General features: G+C 43.7%; 1 protein-coding gene across 2 annotated transcripts in view; it reads right to left on the bottom strand.

The window, feature by feature from the left end:
* Nucleotides 1-20806, bottom strand: part of slc8a3 (solute carrier family 8 member 3) — a 108523-nt gene that overhangs the window by 36977 nt on the left and 50740 nt on the right. For both annotated transcript variants that reach the window (XM_023420928.2, XM_023420927.2), the window contains exon 3: nucleotides 330-436. In XM_023420928.2, the coding sequence (XP_023276696.1) occupies nucleotides 330-436 (107 nt within the window). The remainder of the gene's footprint in view (nucleotides 1-329; nucleotides 437-20806) is intronic.

Genomic DNA, 20806 nt, shown 5'->3' with positions numbered 1-20806 from the left:
GACTGCAAGAGAGAGAGAGAGAGAGAGAGAGAGAGAGAGAGAGAGAGACAGAGAGAGAGAGAGAGAGAGAGTTCTCAGGTGCACAGCGGTGTGAAAGCAGAGGGTAGCAACGGGTTGAACAAGGCACCTATTAGGGCTCCAGGAGTGAAAGTTCAGGTGAAGGAAGTGGACAGATAGGAGACAAAGACGCCTGGGGAGAGACGGAGACTACAAACAGTGAGAGAAAAGACACTGACAAAGTGTGAGAGCGAGAAAGAGAGAGAGAGAGAGAGAGAGAGAGAGAGAGAGAGAGAGCGATAAAAGACAAAGAAATAGGTTCAGTACAGCACCTTTCTGCAGACTCATGTCTACCATGCGAGGCTCGGCCAGCTCCAGGAAGAAGTTCTTGTTTTTCTCATACTCCTCATCGTCAATAACTTTCACGTGAATAAGTTTGCTGCAAGAGGGAGAATAACAGGGGGAGGAAAAAGAGGAAGGGGCATGAAAGGAAGAGGGACAAAGAAGGACAGGGGGGGGGAAGAGGAAGAGAGAGAGAGAAGAGAAAGGTTAATTTGCAATGGAGGGACTCAGGAAGTGCACTGTAAGTAGGATTAATAATCAGCATGGAAGAAAGGTGAGGAGGTGAAAGGTCAGCGTGGTCCGGACCGGCCTGTCCGTCAGCGGCTGGACTCGACACACTGACGGGTTCCAGCGAGCTCACTGGGTGTCATGACAACCACATTTATCACGCCTGTCTGACGCGGGTGAGAAGGAAGGGGCGAAAAGCGCGCCACGGCGGGAGCGGATAAAAGAACACAATGAACTGAAAACAGCAGCTTGTAATCAATCAGGGTGTAAAATGTGTAAACGGACATTTCACAAGGGCAAAAAAAGGTGAGTGAACGATAAATGAAAGAAACTGTCGCTATCTAAATCGATTTTTATGGCTGGATGTTTCAGTCACAAGACTTTCAATGAGACGGCTGGCTGGACACCGCGAGGACCCTCCCCACCGTCTCACCCCCTCATCCCCTCACCCCACCGTCTCACCCCCTCCGCTCCAGGCGAGGACGAGGAGAGAGAAGCAGCTTATTGCTGAGTTTATTGCTCTGGTTTGAGGAGAACACCCCTTTAATGAAGTCAAATGTCCGGAGGGGTGAGGCCTCTTTCTCAGGAAAAAGGAGCTGTGTCTGACATCATCACACAGGAAACAGCTCAATATGGCACCTCGGCCCCCCCGGCGGCGTTCTCGCCACTGATCGCCCTAATTGATCTTTTTAAAGAGTTATTGACGAGTGCAGGCAGTTAAGTGGTCAGTAGGAACCCAGATGTCTCTGTGCCTCGGCGCATCACGGCGGGAACTCCTCGAGGAACAGGCTCTGTTGAATTCAATTGGACTCGCGCAAACGCATCGCCGCGCCACCTGCACATCACGCGCATCACGCCGACGCCCGACTCCGGCGAGCAGGAAACAAACCGACAGCGCTGGAGACGAGTCGTGACACTCGCTGCATCCGCTCTCTTAGGCCTCAGAAAGCATTCCCCGCGAGCGGCAGACAAGCCAACAATAGTCGACAGCAGCGCAGCTAGCCCTGAAATAGGAATGACATACTTTATTATGACTCTGACATCTCATGGGAAGACGCTTTTCCTCTTCATCCGAGCAAAAATACAATTTTCTACGCGTGTTGTTTGGGAGAGCGTTTGGAAAGCGGGGGTTCGGCTAATAAGATAAGTGGCACAGCAGCATTCATTATGGATAGCTGCTCATGTATCATGTATCGAGTCAAAAAAGCAGCTCGTTCCCTGACATCCCGCTGATGTACTTCTTGCTCCGTGACATAAGCGCGTCAATCAAAGCACTGACACACACTTCTGCACACTCAGACACACACAAGCAAAACTCTGTCTCTCATACACCCACACAAACACAGATATTTATACACACAGACACTCATGCTGCACACACCATATATATAAAACTATTAATCCAAGCATCTCCAGAGGAATTAAACTGTATATGTATTGCTAAATCCTTTTCTCTGGCCACTGTATATATGCGGTTGAATGTGAATCCTGCCCGCTGAGAGGGAGACTGCTATCTAAGATCCTGTTAGTACAATACGCACAGCAGAACAATCCATCTCTCTTGCTCTCACTTCACGTCCCACCGGCAGGGCTTTCCTCAGATTGCTGGGCGAGATGTCTGCAGTGCCGCCGCCTGGAAAAGTACCTCGCTTTTCATCAGGAGTGAGAAGAGGAAACACTGGAGTCTAATGGACAAATGGGATCTGACAAACACATAACATGCACAACGCCCGGCTGTAGTATAGGGAAGTGCGGTCTTGCCTGACATGCATATATAGGCACAGAGGAACCGCAAATGCAGTCAATATGACCGTGTAGACATGCAAAACACAGCCATACACTCAGCAGCATGGCTGACTGACACGCTAAGCTTCCCTGTAGAAAAACAAAAGAGCTGCTGGAAACCTGTGCATTCCCCTTTCTGTGTAATATGTACAGTTTTTAATGCAAGAATGTAACCTGGCCTCAGACACTCACTGTGGTAATTTGATTAAGCACATTACTTGGTGCATTGGTTAGCACTGTCCCACAATCCCAAAACATGTTGTAGGGTTAATTGGCGACTCTTAATTGCTCGTAGGTATCTCTATATGTCAGCCATTTGATAGACAGGCGACCTATCCAAGGTGTCCCCCGCCCTCGCTCGACACCAGCTGGGATTGGCTCCAGCCCCTAAAAGGTGTGACCCTAAAAGGTTAAGCCGTATGGCCAATGAATGGCTAATAATAAAAGTCTTAAAACTACATTTCTAAGGCCACTCTGGGGTAGCACAACAAACTGTAAACACAACATTGACATAGTATCTGCTTATACAGTTGATGTGATGAACAATGCGAGCCAAAGGTTAAGACATGAAGTAACGTTAGCACTGATTTGGAGACACCTGGTGAATGTGTTTTTAGCTCTGATTTGGTCTCCACCGCTGTCTGAGGGAAATATCTGGTTCTTTAGCTGCCAGATGCTTCACTATATGTTGTGTACAGTGGGTTTTTCTGAAAAAAACAAAAAGCAAAAATCTATGCTGATTAGAGCCGAACAGTAAAGTTACAAACTGCAAAACAAAAACAAAAAGCTGAAAGATGCTAAAATGCTCCATAGAGCTGCGGGTAACTGCAGAGGTTAATAATTCTCTGTGAGACTGTCACTAAGAGCAACCCCCGTCACATTATTTGTAGTAATTTCATTCATTGTTAATATAAAAATATTGATTCAAGCTGATTAAACCCTTTAAGACAGGGTTTTAAGATTGTGCAATAAAGCAGGACCCACCTTGAGGCCCTCATCACATCAATTAATATTGAACTTTACTCATATGATGTATATTGCTGAGAAAATTTTCAATAAAATTAGCACAAACTAGTTAAAACACAGAAAGCCTGGAGCTTTTGGTTCCTTGGGGTTTGCGGATGCAGCTACTCTGCCTGCTTGGTAATCTAACTTCATTCAGTGACAGTATCGCAGAGCAAATCAACATCTTTTGAAAAGTTTGATGTCATTAAAGTCCAATTAGAGTTGATTCTCTGCTGTTGGTTAGGTGGCCCTAATTTGACAAGGGACTGATGGAAGTCAATAAAAAACAATCACGTAGTAATCAACAGCCATGTTAGCATCACGGAAACATTACAGCGGTTGCACAGTATATTACACCTTTGTGTTATATTTCTCTGGAGCTTGATGACACAAATTCACTTGTCGGCAACATTTTACACTCTGGTGTACCTGCAATTAGCTCACATGATACACAGTGGGGGGAATTTAACTGGGAACTTAACAACAACATGACACAAATGCTCATTTTGTTTATATTTGACACAGAAGTGTTTGATTTGCTTTACGTTTGAGTAGATGTGTGTGAAAGTGAATACGCCGAGCGGTGCAGAGAAAAGCTTTTACCACGTGTGTCTGATGAGTGCGAATGCATTAACACTCACTGTAGTGAATATTCCCACATGACATGAACGCAACTGTGACTAGAACTTCATTCAAAAAGAAAAGGAAGATACTGCGATAGTAACTGAAATGAAGGGAGAAAGAGAAAATCTGTCTAAATTCAGCACATGCTCACACACACACACACACACACACACACACACACACACACACACACACAATAGCAGCAGGTGATGTACTGTATCTGTTACGTACAGCTGTATTTTACAAAGCTGACCCCTTTCTCTGATTCACCCTGGACAATAACTGCAGCTCTACCACACAGACAACTGCTAAAAACTACTGTTCATAAACAGAGAGACACTCCCTCACCCAACATAATCACTCTCTCACACACACACACACACACACACACACACACACACGTATGGAGCAATATGTGGGGAACATTAAGCAACATTTGCATTTGTATGTGACAATTATCAATAATTCATCCATCTATCCCAACATCTGGCACCAGCCACTGTGGAAGCTGCAAAGAGCCTCTCTGAATGAGTGTGTGCGCTTGTGCATGTGTGTGTGTGTGTGTGTGTGTGTGTGTAGGGTGATGGGGATACAATCAAACACCTGCTGTGCACACAAACACAAATCAGAGTGTGGTGTTTACAGGGACTGTCCTGCTGTTGCTGTCGCTGCAGTGGATGGTGGCGTGTTATGAATGGCTTCACCGTGGTGTGTTGACAGAGAAGAACCAGAGGGTGTGACAGTGCTCTCATACAGTTTATACACACACATCCCGACTCAAAGGTATACACTCACATGTGTTATTCATCTATCGGTGTCTTGATCGACACCTTTTTTTACTGTTGTGCCTGAGCTGCTGTGATACTGGTTCGATCGGGGGGTGTAACACACTTTCAGGAGCCAAAGTAAAACGTCTCTGAGGTCAAAGTAAAGAAGAGCAGAGATTCATGTAGGAGCTACACACAGCATGAATTTGTCATGAGCGTTCACTAATCTGTTGTTTTGGCTAAGTTGGCATCACTTCATGGCATTCTTCTTCTGCAGAGAGAAGACAGGCACAAGCATTACAGTGTATGTAATGTATGTAACAACAGCGTGAAATGGCATCTTTACTTTTAAATCATATGTGAAGATAAACTTTACAGAAACACATGCCCAGTATAGGACAGTAATATTATATTTTAAAACTACGCACGTTATAAGCGTCTATCATGTGCTAATAATAAACAAAAGTAAATATACTAAACTAAATATATACACAAAACTAAAAAGTAATTATAAAGTGTATTGAGATAAAAATAGTGCTCTTAAAAGAAGAGTCCTCGAGTGACTATTTTTATCTTGAGGGAAAGGAATATGTTGGGAGGAGGGTGGTGGGTTTGAGCTGCAGTCTGTTGCACCTTTGATGATGTTAGACAATAAACAAGCATGTGCTGCCGGGTGCTGGCAGACCACAGGCGATCTAGGAACTAATTCTGATCGGTAACATTTTGAAAATAATTCCCGTTCATTACACACACACACACACACACACACGGAGAGCTACCTGCTGTAACGATTGAACTTTGGACAGAGCGAGGCTAACTCTTTCCCCCGGCGTCCAGGCTTTATGCTAAGCTATGCTAACCAACGGAATCCCATTAATTGTTGCAGGGAACGTTTTGCATGCCTCTGTTCTTCCTCTCTGGTAACTATATTCGGTTTGAAGAGTAACATTAACATTAGGCAGTAAAAGCCCGTTATAGAATTCAACACTATAAGCTAACATAAAGGTTGAAACCACACTCGTCTGTCACATAAAACGGTCTCCGTTTGTGTTGTGGGAGCAGACAACTGAAAAATCCCATAAAATCCAACCTGCAGGAAAGTAAAAAGTAAGTACAACGAAGTCATCTCCCAAGTGTTGTCATCTGCTGAACCGAATTACACTAATGTGTCAAAATTAACGTGATAATGATTTATTGATGCTAACATGTTAGACATAGCGCCCTCAGCGTGGGAAGTGCCACTGGGTAATGACAGGCGATTAGAGGGTTCACACCTCCGCTGCACTGGGCCGCCCTCGGCCAGCAGCCTCTTGCCTTCCCCACGTCCAGACAGACGGAGGAGGGAGAGGAAGTGATGAACACAGTGAAGGGAGTGAGACATGAGAGTGGAGGTGGCGCAGCAGAGATAGAGATGGAGAGGCTGATGCACATTGTCTTTCTCCCTCTGTTCTGTGGCCAAAAAAAACAAACTGCGGCTGAAATTTGCTGTAGCTGCCCGCCTCCTCTCCACTTCCCCACGCCTCTTCGACAGCAGCTTCACTGCTTCGGTCTCCTCTCTGGCTTTCGTTCCACAAACACTAAATAATATAACCGCTCCGAGAGTGAAACCACTGTGCTGGTGCAACACATCAGAGGGAGTGAGATGTGCGATATCTCAGTCTCCACTTCCACTTTTGTCTCGTCTGCTGGTGCAGCCTGACCCTAAAAATCGCTCGACTTTTACTCTGCAAAGTCTGAGGATTTTCACAAAAACCAGGCAGACTCAGATTCTCCAGGCTAGAGAAGGAGCAGCCGCTAAAAATGCTGCAATTAGATACGACCTTTCTTTTCTCTCTCTCTGGTCCCTCTGTATAAAACACCTGCTGCCACCGACCTGGGCCCTGGGCTCTCCGTGTTAAACTAAACACAACCTTTCCAAATTCTCTTGAAAGTTTCCTCTGCCTCCATCTCTTCCCTTAATCTACTGAGTGCTTTTCAGTCGCTTTTCACCCTCACGCAAGACTGCATTTAACCACTGCTAAAGCACATGTGGAGGGGCTGAAGCACGGTTTTTAAAACAGCACACGTTACTTCCACTTCACCGCAGCGTGGAGGCTTCGATGGTGGCGGGATTACGACCAGTTCTGTTCCTAAAAAGTTTAAGTAGAAAACATTGCATCTTGCTCGATGTAAACCAACTGGAACAGATGGGCAGGGACTGAAAACAATACGATAGTAGACATGTTAAAAAAAAAAAAAACCCCAAAAAAAAAACCAGCCTCCACTGTTTCAGCCCTTTAAGATCACGGAAACACCTCCACTCAAAATCCCAAATAAAGCCAAGCCAATAAAGAGGACAAGAGGGGAAAAAAGGCCCCAGTGCCTCGTGGGAAATCAGTGCCTTAATTAAGCAGGCCTGGTTTCTGTCACCAAGTGCAGGGATTATGGGCCTCGCTCATTATAGTCCTGATTATTGCTTTACCCCAGCAATCACAGAAAAAAGCCAGTAAACACATTTGTCAATGATTTCTTGCCAATCTGATGACAAATTCGCATCGGATGTAATATTCCACACCCACAAGGCCTATACGCCCCTCCCTGCCCCTCGTCCTCATCTCCTCTCCATCCCTCTCTCTCTCTCTCTCTCTCTCTCTCTGTGTGTCTGCTTTATTTCTTCTCATCCAGCGAGGCAAACAAATCACAGCATACTTGACCGACTAACAAAGAGCTAAAAGTTTTATAAACAAGGAAGTAAAATCCCCCCCTTTTGAAATGGCGTCTCTGCAGCTGACGTCGGACATCAATATTACATAAGCCAAACAGAAATGAGGCACGCAATCACACACACACAAAAAAAAAAAACTCTTCACTTGGCGACTTGCAAATTTTGCCGGCCAGAGCCCGAGCCAGATGCAGCGGCTGTAATTGCGAGTTGTTTAAGGGGGAGAAGCGTGAGAGTTGTGTGAGCGCGGAGGTGCCAGATGTCGTTTGAATAATACATGTCTGCCAAAGCCAGTCTCAGTGTGGACACTGGATCCAGAAAGAGAGAGAGAGAAAGAGAGAGAGAGAGAGGAATGCATCACGTTTCCCAAATCTACCAATATACAAGATGCAATGTAAGTGTCGCTTGTTATGTTCAATCACACTGAGGCGACGGGACGGCCTCGTGCTGAAAGAGACGGTCATTCATCCAGAGGACCCAAATTCCAGCCCCCATTTTGCCAACTGTCCTCCCTGGTGAAGTGTCCCTGAGCAGCTCATGAAGGGTGCGATCACATTGGAAGCAATTTCAGAGGCAGGTTTTTCTTTTCTTTTCTTCTCTAAGAGGGAGATTGATTCTTGTGCCGTTTTTGCACCTACAGTCTGAAGAAAGGCCTCGACCCGCGATCACTGTTGTTCCGTTTCTTCTGTCCAATCAGAGCAGGCGACAGATGGGACCTCTGTGACGATTTAGAAATAATAACAACGGAGGACAGACGCAGAGTTGCTGTTAATGATGATTCATTAGTGACATTAACGTTAATTTACCCGCATAACAAAACATCCATTCTCACGGCTTCACAAAGAAGAGTTAGTATGATCTAAGCAGAAAGCAGCAGGAACAGGGTTCATTTACATCCCTTTTAATGTTGTAATTATGCATTTGTAATGTTTACTGAACAACATTACAAACTGGAAGAGTTAATATGAAGATTATTCAATATCTTAATGTTCATAGCCTCGTTTCTCAGTTAAATCACTCTCAGTAGGTCCAACTTCTCAACCAAAACACGAAATCATACATTTTTATGTATTTTATTATCATGTGACTGTAGATATGTCTATATTATTTTTTAAATAATGAAGCCGCAAAGAAAACGTAGCACTTAGGTAAATATGGCACATGCATTTAGCCAGTGCTGAAATGATTAGGTGAAGAAGTTACGTAAGAGGTTATGAGAAACTAAAACATTTTCTTGTTTTAGTTTCTCAAACATGGAGATTTTCTGCTTTTTTTAATTCATTGTAAATTTGTATTTTGAAGTGATGGTCCAACTCTATCGACATGACAACACAAGAAAACCCGTTCTGATCACATTCACTTACAAATGCAAACCGGTTTGGTTTAGGAATGGTTAAAACTTTGGTCACAATAAAATATGGTTAAAATATTGTTGGGATTATAAAAGATGGCAGGTCTTTGATGGGAGGCAAACCATCCTATCCACACCCCAACCACCACACCCTTTCTTGCCTTCCTACATACAGTGTTAATATGAAGGAAATACAGCGGACCTGGGGGGCACTGAACTGGCTGAATGATCGGACAAAACAAGTGATATAAACTGGGCTCTGGGAAACTGTGATTGGCATTTTTGACTATTTTCCGACTCATTAACAGATAATAATAACAATAATAATAACAATCATCATTCGGCACTGAGCTCCGTCCTGGATTCGCTCCCTCCACTGTGCCGCTGACCTTGGCTTCATTCTGCCTGTTTTGGCTCCAAAAAAATAAATAAAATAAAGTGCGCTGGCTTCAAAGCAACCAGTTAGAAACCAACGGTTGGTGTCACATTCACCTCATCCGCTATTATTTACTGTCAATGGCGTCAAAAAAAAACAAAAGAAAAAACAAAAACGCAGTGTGCTCAGCCTTCAGCCCGAGCGATCGACCCCTAAATCGCTACGAGCTCGAGGGACACGGGGCTGTAGTTGACGCTGGAGGAAGGGTGAGGGGTCAAAGAAACAGACGGATCAATAAAGTGTTATATGACTTCACGATATCAGTTAGAGGACACAGGCGTTGGGCGTCTCATTGGCGGGAGACACACACATATAAACACGCAGATATACAAAAGCAGATGGAAAGGTGAAGCTCCTCTGATTGACGACGCGTAGCTCATGATGGGAGCTCGCAGCGAGAGCCCGGCCAGGTTTATTAATACCGCCGCGAAGAGGAATCGTGGGTAGTCACGGAGCTGGACACGGAAGTCACATTAGCCACGGCGGGACTTGCAGCTGTACCTCCTCAGCTCTCTCGCCTTCTTCAACGCAGGCTCGTGGTCTCACACAACCTGCATGCATCTCCGCGGGAACAGTCAATCTCTCATTTAACTTACCTAGTGGGCAGCTGGTCAGATTACAGCGGTGTGATTTCAGAGCGGAGGCGGGGGACATGATTGAATGTGCCCCCAGTGACAGGACACCTCTGTGATCCCGTAGATCTCTCACATTCTCGGGTCGAGGACTCAAATGTCTAATGCACCCGACCTTGCTCCCATTTGCTGCCCCTCGCTCTTACTTGTCGTCATGGATACAAAACCCCCTTTTCACCAGCTCTTTTTCAGCCGTTTCCTAAATGCGACACATGACACACGACCACTTTCCGTAAAACTTTCAAACCTTTTTCCATTCATCTCTATTCATCCTGCTGCACCGAGCTAAACAGCACAATGAACCTGTCCCTGGAGGGAATAAAGAGTCCTAACAGGTTTTACCTTTGTCTGCCGACACACAGTCTATTACTTCATCTGTGTGCTGCTCTGACACTGACACACACACACACACACACACACACATAAACCTCAGCAGCTGATGAACGCTGCTGTCAGATTACACACCGTTACTCCAGCCCTTAAACCTATTGTCCAAAGACGCCAATAACACTAGAGAAAGGCCACATATGCCGCCTTTGTGCTGCAACTGTAACTCTCCCCTTTAACAACAGCGACGTCCCTTTCACTCCACAGATGAATAACAGTTAACGACAAAGGGGTGCTGAGGAGAAAGACGCCCACACTGATACAGAACACATCCTGATCTGCATCAGTGAAAACCATGTTGACCAGTGATCACAAAACCCAACTGGTTCACTGTTTTTCTTTGTTTTGTCCCACCAAATAGTTATTAATTGATTAGTTGATTAACAAAAAATGAGTTTTTGATTTCCTAATCTCAAATCTTTTAACTCATCACCTGATCCTTTGTAGCAAAGACCTCCCATCTGACATGAAGAGAGTTGAAAGATGCGATAACAATTGTTTTCCAAAAACGATTCGAACAAAACGGCCAGTGCGAGAATTCTGGACAGAGAAACGGAGAAAACCAGGAATATTAAGTGACACGAGAGATACTGTCGGGAATAAAATGTTCTTTCTGGAGAGGCGAGAGACCTGATCTGAACAGAGGCTTGGCTGTGAGAGGAGGAGTGGCATTGGCTGGTTTCACTTGTCATGCACCCTTGCAACAGTGTCTCCATAAAAACCTGCTGACTGCCAGCGCTGAAGGAGACAGAGACAAAAGGAGACGATGAAAACAGGGGGAGGACACTCAAAGGTAAAGCAGAGGACGGGGCGGCAATTGAAAAAACAGACAGCCATGCTCCATATTTTCTGAGCCAAGAGCAAGGCAAGCTGGAGGAGGGAGGGAGGGGGGGGGCTATATTTTTTTGGATGTTTGGAGCGAGCCCAAAGGTCCTCCTCTACAAGGACACTATGCAATAAAACACTCAAAGATGAAGTGTCTGATAGGGGGCGACAAGGGAGGGAGAGGAGGAAGAGAGGGAAGTAACAGAGGATGCAGTCAGGCCTCCAAAACAAAAGCTGGAGCAGCACCCCGGCGCTCGGGGAGGTGGGGGGGGTGGAGGGAGATGGTTGGGCTGAGGGCAAGAAATGCACAAGGGCTATTCTGGGTGTCGGGCGTGGGTCTGTGACAACTTAGAGAGTCGGAGCCGGCCAAGCCAAAGCGCCTGCAGCCAAATGACAAACACCATCATAAATGAATGACTTGGGAGAACGACAAGCTCCCCTCTGCATCAGGAAACAGCCGATCTTAGAAATGTAGTGCACTGAAATAGTAAATCGTGACCCGTCTTGTCATGTATAGAAACTGCTGAAGGTCCAGAAATAGAAAAACGTGGCCGTCGGTGTCGCGCTCTATGTGGGCAGCAGGTCTTCTTCATGGCACGAATGGCTTTAAACTGTTTCCTGGGTGTTTCAAAGCCAAACATTATAAAACCAGTTCACATTTGGGGAAATAAGCATCTAGTTTATTATATGTATGTAACAACTGAAGTGTGAAAATGACAGGTTGGTGTTTTGTGCTGTACCAATAAAACGAGATATAACCTGTTAGTTAACGAGCTTTACAGGGGCTGTTGTTAAATTTGGACAGAGTCAGGCTAGCAGTTTCCACCCATTTCCAGTCTTTATGCTAAGCTAACCACCTGCTACCATTAGCTTTATATTTAGCATATGGGCATCTAACTTTGCAAAAAGTTATTTACTTATATTCCTTTAATTAAACTCTGCTATTTCCCATTTATTAGCAGTATTCCATCAAACTGTAAAGTAGATAAAACTGTTTATAATGACATTTTATTACTGTATTAATCCTCATGTGAAGCATCTCTTACAGGTCATAAATACTTAATAAATGATTGACAATATAATATGATATTAATAGGAAATATATATTATTTTATGAATTATGTTTAAAGTATATGCTGATTATAATCAAAACTAGAAACGCTAGAAAACAACTAGTTCGTCTGACGTGTTTTTCCGACCTCCCTGAAAGGCAGAAGTGTTTATAGTTGATCTGAACGACCTCACTGGACGGCTGGTTAGAAGTCGGCCATCACAGAAAGGGCTGAGATGTGATAAGTTTTTAAATATGTAATATATAACAGCTCACACTTCAAACAGACTTTCCTGGAAGGCATTCACACTGTTGCACTGTGGATATCTTTCTTCACACTTTATTTCTTCAGAACTTTTCCGATTCCGTCTTCTTCATTTTCGAACAGAGCCGCGTGAATTAAACTTTATACATGGCTTCATGTATATGATTTATAAATCATATATACTCCCGGTCAGGCTGCCGTACGAGCTGTGTTTGAACTAATAATTTTAACATATTCTCACTATTCATTAGCCTCAAAGCTCTATCGGCTAGTTTCACGGATTTAATTCATTCTACGCTTTATATGTAAAGATACAGAAATGCTCTACACCATTATGAAGGCTGAAGACGCTGCGGCGTTTCACTCCAACAAAACGGTACAGTGGCTGATTTTTCTCTGGTTGAAGGTAGTAATCAGTTAAATGAGCTGCTGTAGTGTTTGAGTGGAATATAAATCTGTGAGCTAGTGAGAGCTCAGTATCAAAACTGTCAGACCAGATAAAAAAAGTTACTTATGGTCTCAATAATTCATTTTTGAACCAAAATGATTCATTGAAATTGACCATAACTGCCTATAAAACATTATTGTACCAAGATATATGATTTCCACTGCACAAATCATAATTTACAAAGCAAACAAAGGTCATGATACTGTCCACAGGGGCCAAATGTGATATTATTGATGCTTGTGCAGAAACTCTCTTTTCACCTCCTCTCCAGGGAGGCACAGCACAGGGTCAGCTACAGAGCAACACTAAAGTGCTGGGAGGGAATCAGTGACTTGCTCAAGGACACTCAATTTTCAACAAGAGGTTTAAACTCGTGAGGCTCCTTGTTTTTGTTAGTTTTACCAATTTTTTATGAAATTGCCACAATCAGTGGGGCTGAAGTAGATCTCTACAAACTGTTTGGAAAAACAGAATCCAACATGGAGGACGCTAATGTAGTTTAATTAGCTATGTTGGTGATGATGTGACTATGTGAACTTAATGAGCTTGCTAACTGACAGTTAGCAGGATAGCTCGCTTGAACCGTCTTTTTCAGTAACTATAATCAAATTAAATTATTCACCATCCTGACAACAACAGCATCGTAAAGAGGAAATACAAAGTAGCTTAGGTTAGAGAGCACGTTCACAGCTTGTTAGCATGTTAGCCATTAGCTTGTTAGCTACAGTAGTTCATCAACTAGCTCCGCAAATATCTCCTACTTCACCAGTGAATTTTGCCATCTCACTTCCTGGTACAAACAATTTTATTTATCAGTTTCACTAATTTAATAATCATGATAAAAAAAACAAAAAAAAAACAAAGCTGGGTCAGCAAATTAAAATACTGTGTAATTACTAGGCCATCCTTTAACGTGAAACTCCACATTCAGTATTTGCTCTCTCTCCTCCCGTCTGTCACGTTGGCCTCTCTGAGGTTATTCTGCTCTCCACAGGACTCGGGCAGCTGACCAACCCTCAGCACACGTTTCAGCATCGGGCAGCCTTGTCTCTGCTCTGCTCTGCACAGTGGTGTTACTACACATGCTGCTATTATTTCTGCATTTGCTGGCAGGAATGGAGGAGGGTAAAAAAAAAAAAAAAGTGTCACGCCTCAGTGAGTCTCTAATCAAGCAACAGAAAGCACATTTATGAGTGTGAGTTGGTGCAAATGTTCTTATGCATTATGTCTTCTTGTGCATTTGGATGTCCCCACTGTTACAGTTACAGTGGAAGGGGCAGATGTGGGGGAGGGGCTGGAGTGTGTTACTGTGTTTGCACGTGCAGTTGTACTTCTATCTTTGTGAGGGCCATCATCAAGTGCAGAGAGAGAGAGAGAGAGAGAGAGGACATTTTAAAGGGTGAGGATATTTGGGCTGGTGCTTGTTTAAAGGGCCTGCTTGAGGATTAATGTCACAGTCATGTCGTACTGGAGTCCCCACGAGTTTCCAAGCGTTCGACGTTAACAGTCAAGTCGTAATTCTGACTGGGAAACTCAAATACACATGGACGCCTCACATCAACCAAAGTTAATCATTTAAGGTAATTAAAAATACATTTAACACAGTATTTTTCCATCTCACATGCCCAACTCCCTGCAATCATACAACAGCTCTTTGATGTAAAAGACTTGGTTTTAGAGTTCAGGCTAAAATTAGGTTTAGCATGAGGACATTTTGAGACCAGCATTAGCACTGTTTCAGGAAACCGCAACGTCCTCATTTGTTTCAGTGTGGCCACTAAAATAGCAAAAGGTCCTGATACAGAAGTTCGGTCCAGCAAAACAGTTGAACCTGACTCAGCTTTTACCGCAATGCAATGTCATCGAGCAATACATTGCTGCAGCCTATCAAATATGTGCACCGTTCGCTTAGTTACATGAGTAATGATTCAACCGTTTACCTCACAGTTGTTGAGAGAGAGGACAAAAAGATTGCTGCAGTGATAACTTTCGGGGATTGTATCTGTAAATCCTGTCTTATGGTAGTAAACCACTGTTCAACATGCCCTGATGACCTGATGGCGACCATGAACCAGGGTACACATGGTCCTGGATCTTTGTTGCATGTCACTCCCCGTCTATTTCATATTATTTTCATCATTTATATCCACGATAATTACACTGTAAGATCAGAATGGGACATCACTTACTGCAGCATTCACATAGTTTTCTTCCCAGTGCAGTGAGGGATTACTACAGAGGTTTTGATGAGCAGTGGTTCCCCTCTGAGGGGTTGAGACCATGAATGTGAATGAATGGTCACAATATGATAATGATGATAATAGATTTTACAGCTTTTTAAGACATTTGTCGAATCTTCAGTTTTTTTATTTTTTGTGAAATATTCAGTTTTCCCTCAGCAGCAAAAAAAAAATCATGGGTTCAAGTCCGACCCGCGGCCCCTTTGCTTCATGTCACCCCCCCCCCGACTTTCCTTTCTCTCTCTCACTGCAACCATCGAATTAATACCTAAATAATACCTAAAAAAAAATAAATAAATAAAAAAAGTCAATGTACAGTTTGTGTATGTGTGTGTTTATGTGTGTTTATGTTTAAGTGTGTGTGTGATTGGTTGGCATGGGGGGGGTACATTGGATTTGCAGCACACACAGAAAGACATCACTGATTGAGAGGTACATGGCACAGGGAGGATGCATGTGGCGCTAAAAATAGTCAGGGACATGGATTTTCTATGCGGGGGGGGGGTTTGAGACTGTGTGTGTGTGTGTGTGTGTGTGTGTGTGTGTGTGTGTGTGTGTGTGTCAGCCAGAGACCTCAGCTTCTCTCACATTCAGTGGCTACAAGCATAGACATATAACACACATTAACGCACACTGACACAAACACTTGAAAACACACCATGAAATTATGATCACTATTAACAGCCCGCGGTCCTGCACACACAATGCTCCTGTACACACTCCTCCATACACATACATATCAGGCCTATAGCTACTTCTTACACTGCAATTCTCTACAGTACATCACAGTTTTGTAACCTAAGGGCTGGCAACCAATGTAGTGTCTTCTGATGTTAAAATGGGTCCCTTGATAAATTCCTAATTATACAGAAATGACTGTGGAACGTCTTCCAATGGCCTTTGGGCTGCATAGAGCCGCTATAAATGTTGCTTGGCTTGCCAATGATTTTCTATTGAGCGTCTTAAGAGAGCAGCTTCACTTCTGTCCTCTGATGGATTAAAACACCACATGCGGTCCACACGCTGAACCTAAACATTTTCCTTTATGGTTATCGGGGTCAAAGGAATTTTCTGGCCTCAACACGTGGCTGCTTGCCAGAAACAAAGGTTGTGATCTCCTGCCACATGCTTTACATTAATTTATACCTCTGCTATCCGCTACTTCAAACTGTGGCACTGTGTGGCGAGCAGGTGCAAGGTTGAGTATTTGGTCAGCAGGCGGGAGGGTTGGGTTGAGGAATGGGGTGTTAATAACAAGGTTAACCTTCTCTGAATCAATCCTCCTCTATATTATATATGCTCTTGTCCCAGTAGGAGCTGAGAGATGAAGCCGCAGGAAGAGAAGAAATGGTGTTGGAGGGAGAGTGATTGAGGAAGGCTGTGGGGTTTGTCCCTGAGCGGATGTAGTGCAGGCAGCCGCAGGTTAGTTTCACCTTTCAAACTCTTTATTTTTCTTTACATTTCCACAGTGTGACAGTGTGAGTTTGTTCCAAATAATAACATATAATTCTTTAGCTGAGAAAAATATTCAAGTTTTTACCATTTTACAAAGCAAACACATAATCACGTCAGGTGACAGAGGGTCAAACCCCCTGAATGAACTACAATCACCACCTCACGGTCGTGTGCCCCCACTCACCAGTTAGCCTGGGAATTTTCTGAGTTATGGCCAAAGAGGTCAGAGTGATGTTGACCTTTGTACGAAGGCTTCAACGGGTGGATCCTTTGTGGCCCAACATTTCCCCAAGATTCACTTTGCGCCAGTAATGAAAATAATATGGCAGCAAACAATGTCGACAGAGAGCTCGAGGATCACACTTTCAAATGTAAGTAAAAACCTCAAGTTTTTGTAAAAAAAAAAAGGCGTTATCAAGGTTGCTAGGCCCCCCTGAATTGGGACATAGCATGAAAACAGAAATTTTGTAACTTAACATTTGCAATGACAAGCTATCGAATGCCTCCAAAGGAAAAATTAAAAAAATAAAATAAAATAAAATAAAATGTCTTCGACTCCAAAACACTGACCGTATTAACATCAACCAGCTACAGTGAACATAACAGCTCGTGAACACTTGCCAGCTGATCACCTGCAGGTCTACTACACAGGTAAAACACAGTCTGTTTCAGTGGCAGCATCGCTGATACACACCATAAGATGTATTTTTAGTGCATCAGTCTGGAGGATGACGTGAGTCACACTCGGCAAGTCGCCTTTTGAAAACTGGACACGTTTCAGAATCCAATAGAACAAGCGACTCTCTTGTTTTCCAGTTACTGACAAGAGGTTTGCACTGCGATGATCACTGTCTGCCGTCTGCACACCAACATGCCTTCAGTTCCCCTTCACACATTCACCTTACATGTGCACTGTACATCTGACAGCTCCCTCGACACGTTACACTTTTCTTTAACGCACACACACACACAGACCGTCAACCCACGCACAAGCACACACACACACTGATAGGGAAAGGGAGGGAGGGTGGAGGAGTAACTGGAGAGGAGAGTGCTGAGATGAGCCAGGAGAGGAGGATGATTCGACATGTAAGGGAGGAACCCTCCTCCATCACAGTGTATGTCTGGTCTCTGATGAGATTATTGGACGGCTCCCTCCCTCCTGGCCCTCCGCTGTGTTGTCTTAAAAAGATTAACCACACCATTGTCTCTGCCAATAATGACGGGATAAAAGGGCCACTGCCTCACAGGGAAAGTTGAAATGCTCAGCGCTAATTCCATCCCATGGAGCGTGTTGCCATCATCCGTCCCCCCGAATCCTCATTACCATTAGCTAACAGCGCGGGAGATGGGATTGGACGCTGGAGTCATGCAATCCGTCTGCTAAGCACAGACCAGGAGGGAGTTTTTCTACTGTTTTAACTTGTTAAGAAAAGTGTGTCCATCTCACCTAAAACATTATCAGCCGGTGCAAACAGCTGACAGACCACGGTGTCGCCAGTAGAAACCAGCAGAAACTTTGGCTGATGAAAAGTAATTAGCTGCGTTTGCTGATAAGCTTCTGATATGACGAACCTTCATCACAGTAATGCCACGTCAGATCAGGAACAATCCACATCTACCTGAGCAGGAACACTGGGTGCAACATCATCTTAAAAACAAGCCTCCTGTTTCCTCATTGACTGTGTATTAAATAAATGTGGTTTATTCAACAAAATCCATTTTTCTCCAAGATGAAAACTTCAATTAAATGTGTTATACATTATAATATTTCTGAGAGGTGGCCGGAGATGTGTTCAATAAAGCAGGATTGTATGAAAAATGATGATTTCCAAACTGTACAAATAAAGTCAGTGGCTATAAACAGTTTGTTGTTAAATTTGTTAAAACTAGAAATTGTCCTTATTGTTTGCTTTAAACTATAACAAGGTTTTCAGAGTTTATCGCCAACAGTTTTAATTTCTATTATTTCTTTCAATTAATAACATTGTATTAACCATGTTGAGCACAGATCAGGGAATGTGTTTGTTTTATTGGCATTTCACCCTTGTTAAGAAAACACTGACTGTACAGACTGAGAGCAAAGAAAGAGAGAGGGTTGCATTACACAACAAGGTTGCGGTTATAAGATGTGCATGTTAATCAATAGGCCGTGAGAAATCCCCAATCATGGTGTTTTTTAAACGAATGTGCCGAGCTTCTCCCTCGGTTAAAACTGAAAACCAAGGTCAAGCGAGCTCTCACCGAGTCAGATCTAGAGACGTGCTCTAAAAACAAACTGATTTACTTTCTACTTACTGTTCCATTGTGCTTCACAAACTGGCTTCTTAGTCGACTTTGACCTTCAGTGCTGTAGGTGAGCGCACTTCTGGTTTTACTGCGCAATGATTATTCACAACATTTCACTTTCAATTATTCCCTTTCCTAAATAAAGGGGTTTAATCTGGCTGACATGCTGGCTCATTTACAAGCTGTACATTCATCTGACCGCTTGTGTTTACTTTTCCGTTGCATTTGCTTGTAGTGACGTCACATTGAAGTCAGTGAATGTAATGCACGATTAAAAGAAATGACCGAAAATAAAATCCGAGTCATAATGTGGATATAAACCATAGGTTCAAGGACCAAAGGTTCTGCAGGATTCCCAGACATCTGGCACAAAGCCCAGTTGTCCCTCTACTCCATTACTCTTTCATGTGGATCCACCGCTGATTCCTGAGCATTAAAGCCTTCTGACAACCTCCGCTTTGCTGCTGCTAAATGGAAAGTGCACTAAAAGGCTAGCTGGTGTGCAGCGGGATATCTGAAACAGCCAGCCATGTAGAAGGAACATGCAAAAGGCAGGGGATGCACAGCGGAGGAAGTGAGGGGCGGTGGACTGCTGGGGAGGTCTAATGCTGCTCTCCTTACCTGAGGGAAGAGGGGAGACGAAGATGAGTCAGTCAGTCAGTCAGTCAGTCAGTCAGTGGGGGGGGGGGGTTCTGGTTGAGCTGCATTCAAGCCCTCTGGGACAGAGGAGGGAAGGCATGAATGGTGGGAGAGGTGGAGGAGGGGGAAGACGCAGTGGGAGCTAAGATGATCGATCCTGTCCTCCATCAGTCTCCTCATTCACTGTGACATTTGTTGAAAAACCTCGGGAGGACGAGCTCTGCAGCTGTACATGCCTATTCAATTAAGATGCCTGCCTGATGTTTTTCTTTCATTTGCCTCCTTTAACATCCCTACAACATCTTCATCTCTCTGTCCCGGCAACTTCCATGTTTATGTCTCGTCTCTCTTTTCCTTTTTGTGATTTACTGTTGTGCGGCTCTGATGTTTGAATGGATGCTGTAAAACAGACCCTGCAGATATAGAAACAGAAAGAAAAGATGCCGTTTTTTTGAACTGGGTGTTTTTTTTTTTTATCATGTTTTATAGCTTAACTGCAATGAAAAAGTATAAAAGTTCAGTTTTGTTTCGCTTGCTTCGTCTCAGTTTACCATCTACAATCTCTCTTTTTGTTTTTTGTTTTAGAGCAGTCAGTAAATCTACTTAATAACTTATATCACATGACCATTCACACACACTGGGCGTTTCGGTGTAAACAGGAAGCAGACTGTTTACTCTTCAGTTGGTTAGTTGCTGAAAATAAGTAGCAAAAGTGAAGCATTTTAAACGTAAAAGGTTGAAGTGTGAATCTCAAATATTCACCTAAAGAGGAAACAACTTTCATGTTGCAGCTATTCCTTCACGAACACCAGTTTAACCGTCCACTCAGTACTTTGTGCACAGCGTCTCCACTGGTCACTGTGATGACAGGACTCCAGGAGGTCAATGCTCGTGTTATTGATCACCAAGACGTAGTTACAGTGTGCAGCTCCTCCATGAAACCATTAATCATTTGCCCTTTACTGTTTGCATACAGGTTAAAAAACAGGGTACAAAGTGTTCATTAGTGAGCTTTAGAGGTGCTGGGAGGGGACTTTGGGCTTTGGAGGGAACATTATGATAAACTTGGGTAAAAACCTCACAGCTCCAGCAGAGATATCGATCTTCTCATCTGGCTCTGGTAACGAAAGCAACATTTCCCAAAATGCTGAACCCTCCATTCCTTTAAAACATCCACAAACTTTACAAGGATCCTGACGTTGATACTAATGGCATCCAGTGCTTGCTTACAGTATAAATGACTGCTGCACTTCAGTTGCAGTCACCTTGAGCTCCTGTGTTCCTGGAAAAACTCTCGAGGTCATGAAGTGCAATCTGCTGCTCGTTGTTTCAGCTGCAG

The sequence above is a fragment of the Seriola lalandi genome, unplaced genomic scaffold (genome assembly GCF_002814215.2).
Source record: "Seriola lalandi dorsalis isolate HSWRI2012SDOR001 ecotype SW California unplaced genomic scaffold, Sedor1 jcf7180002054660, whole genome shotgun sequence".
NCBI lineage: Eukaryota > Metazoa > Chordata > Actinopteri > Carangiformes > Carangidae > Seriola > Seriola lalandi.
Note: the sequence above shows the minus strand (reverse complement) of the source record. Positions and strands in the feature narration are given on the sequence as shown.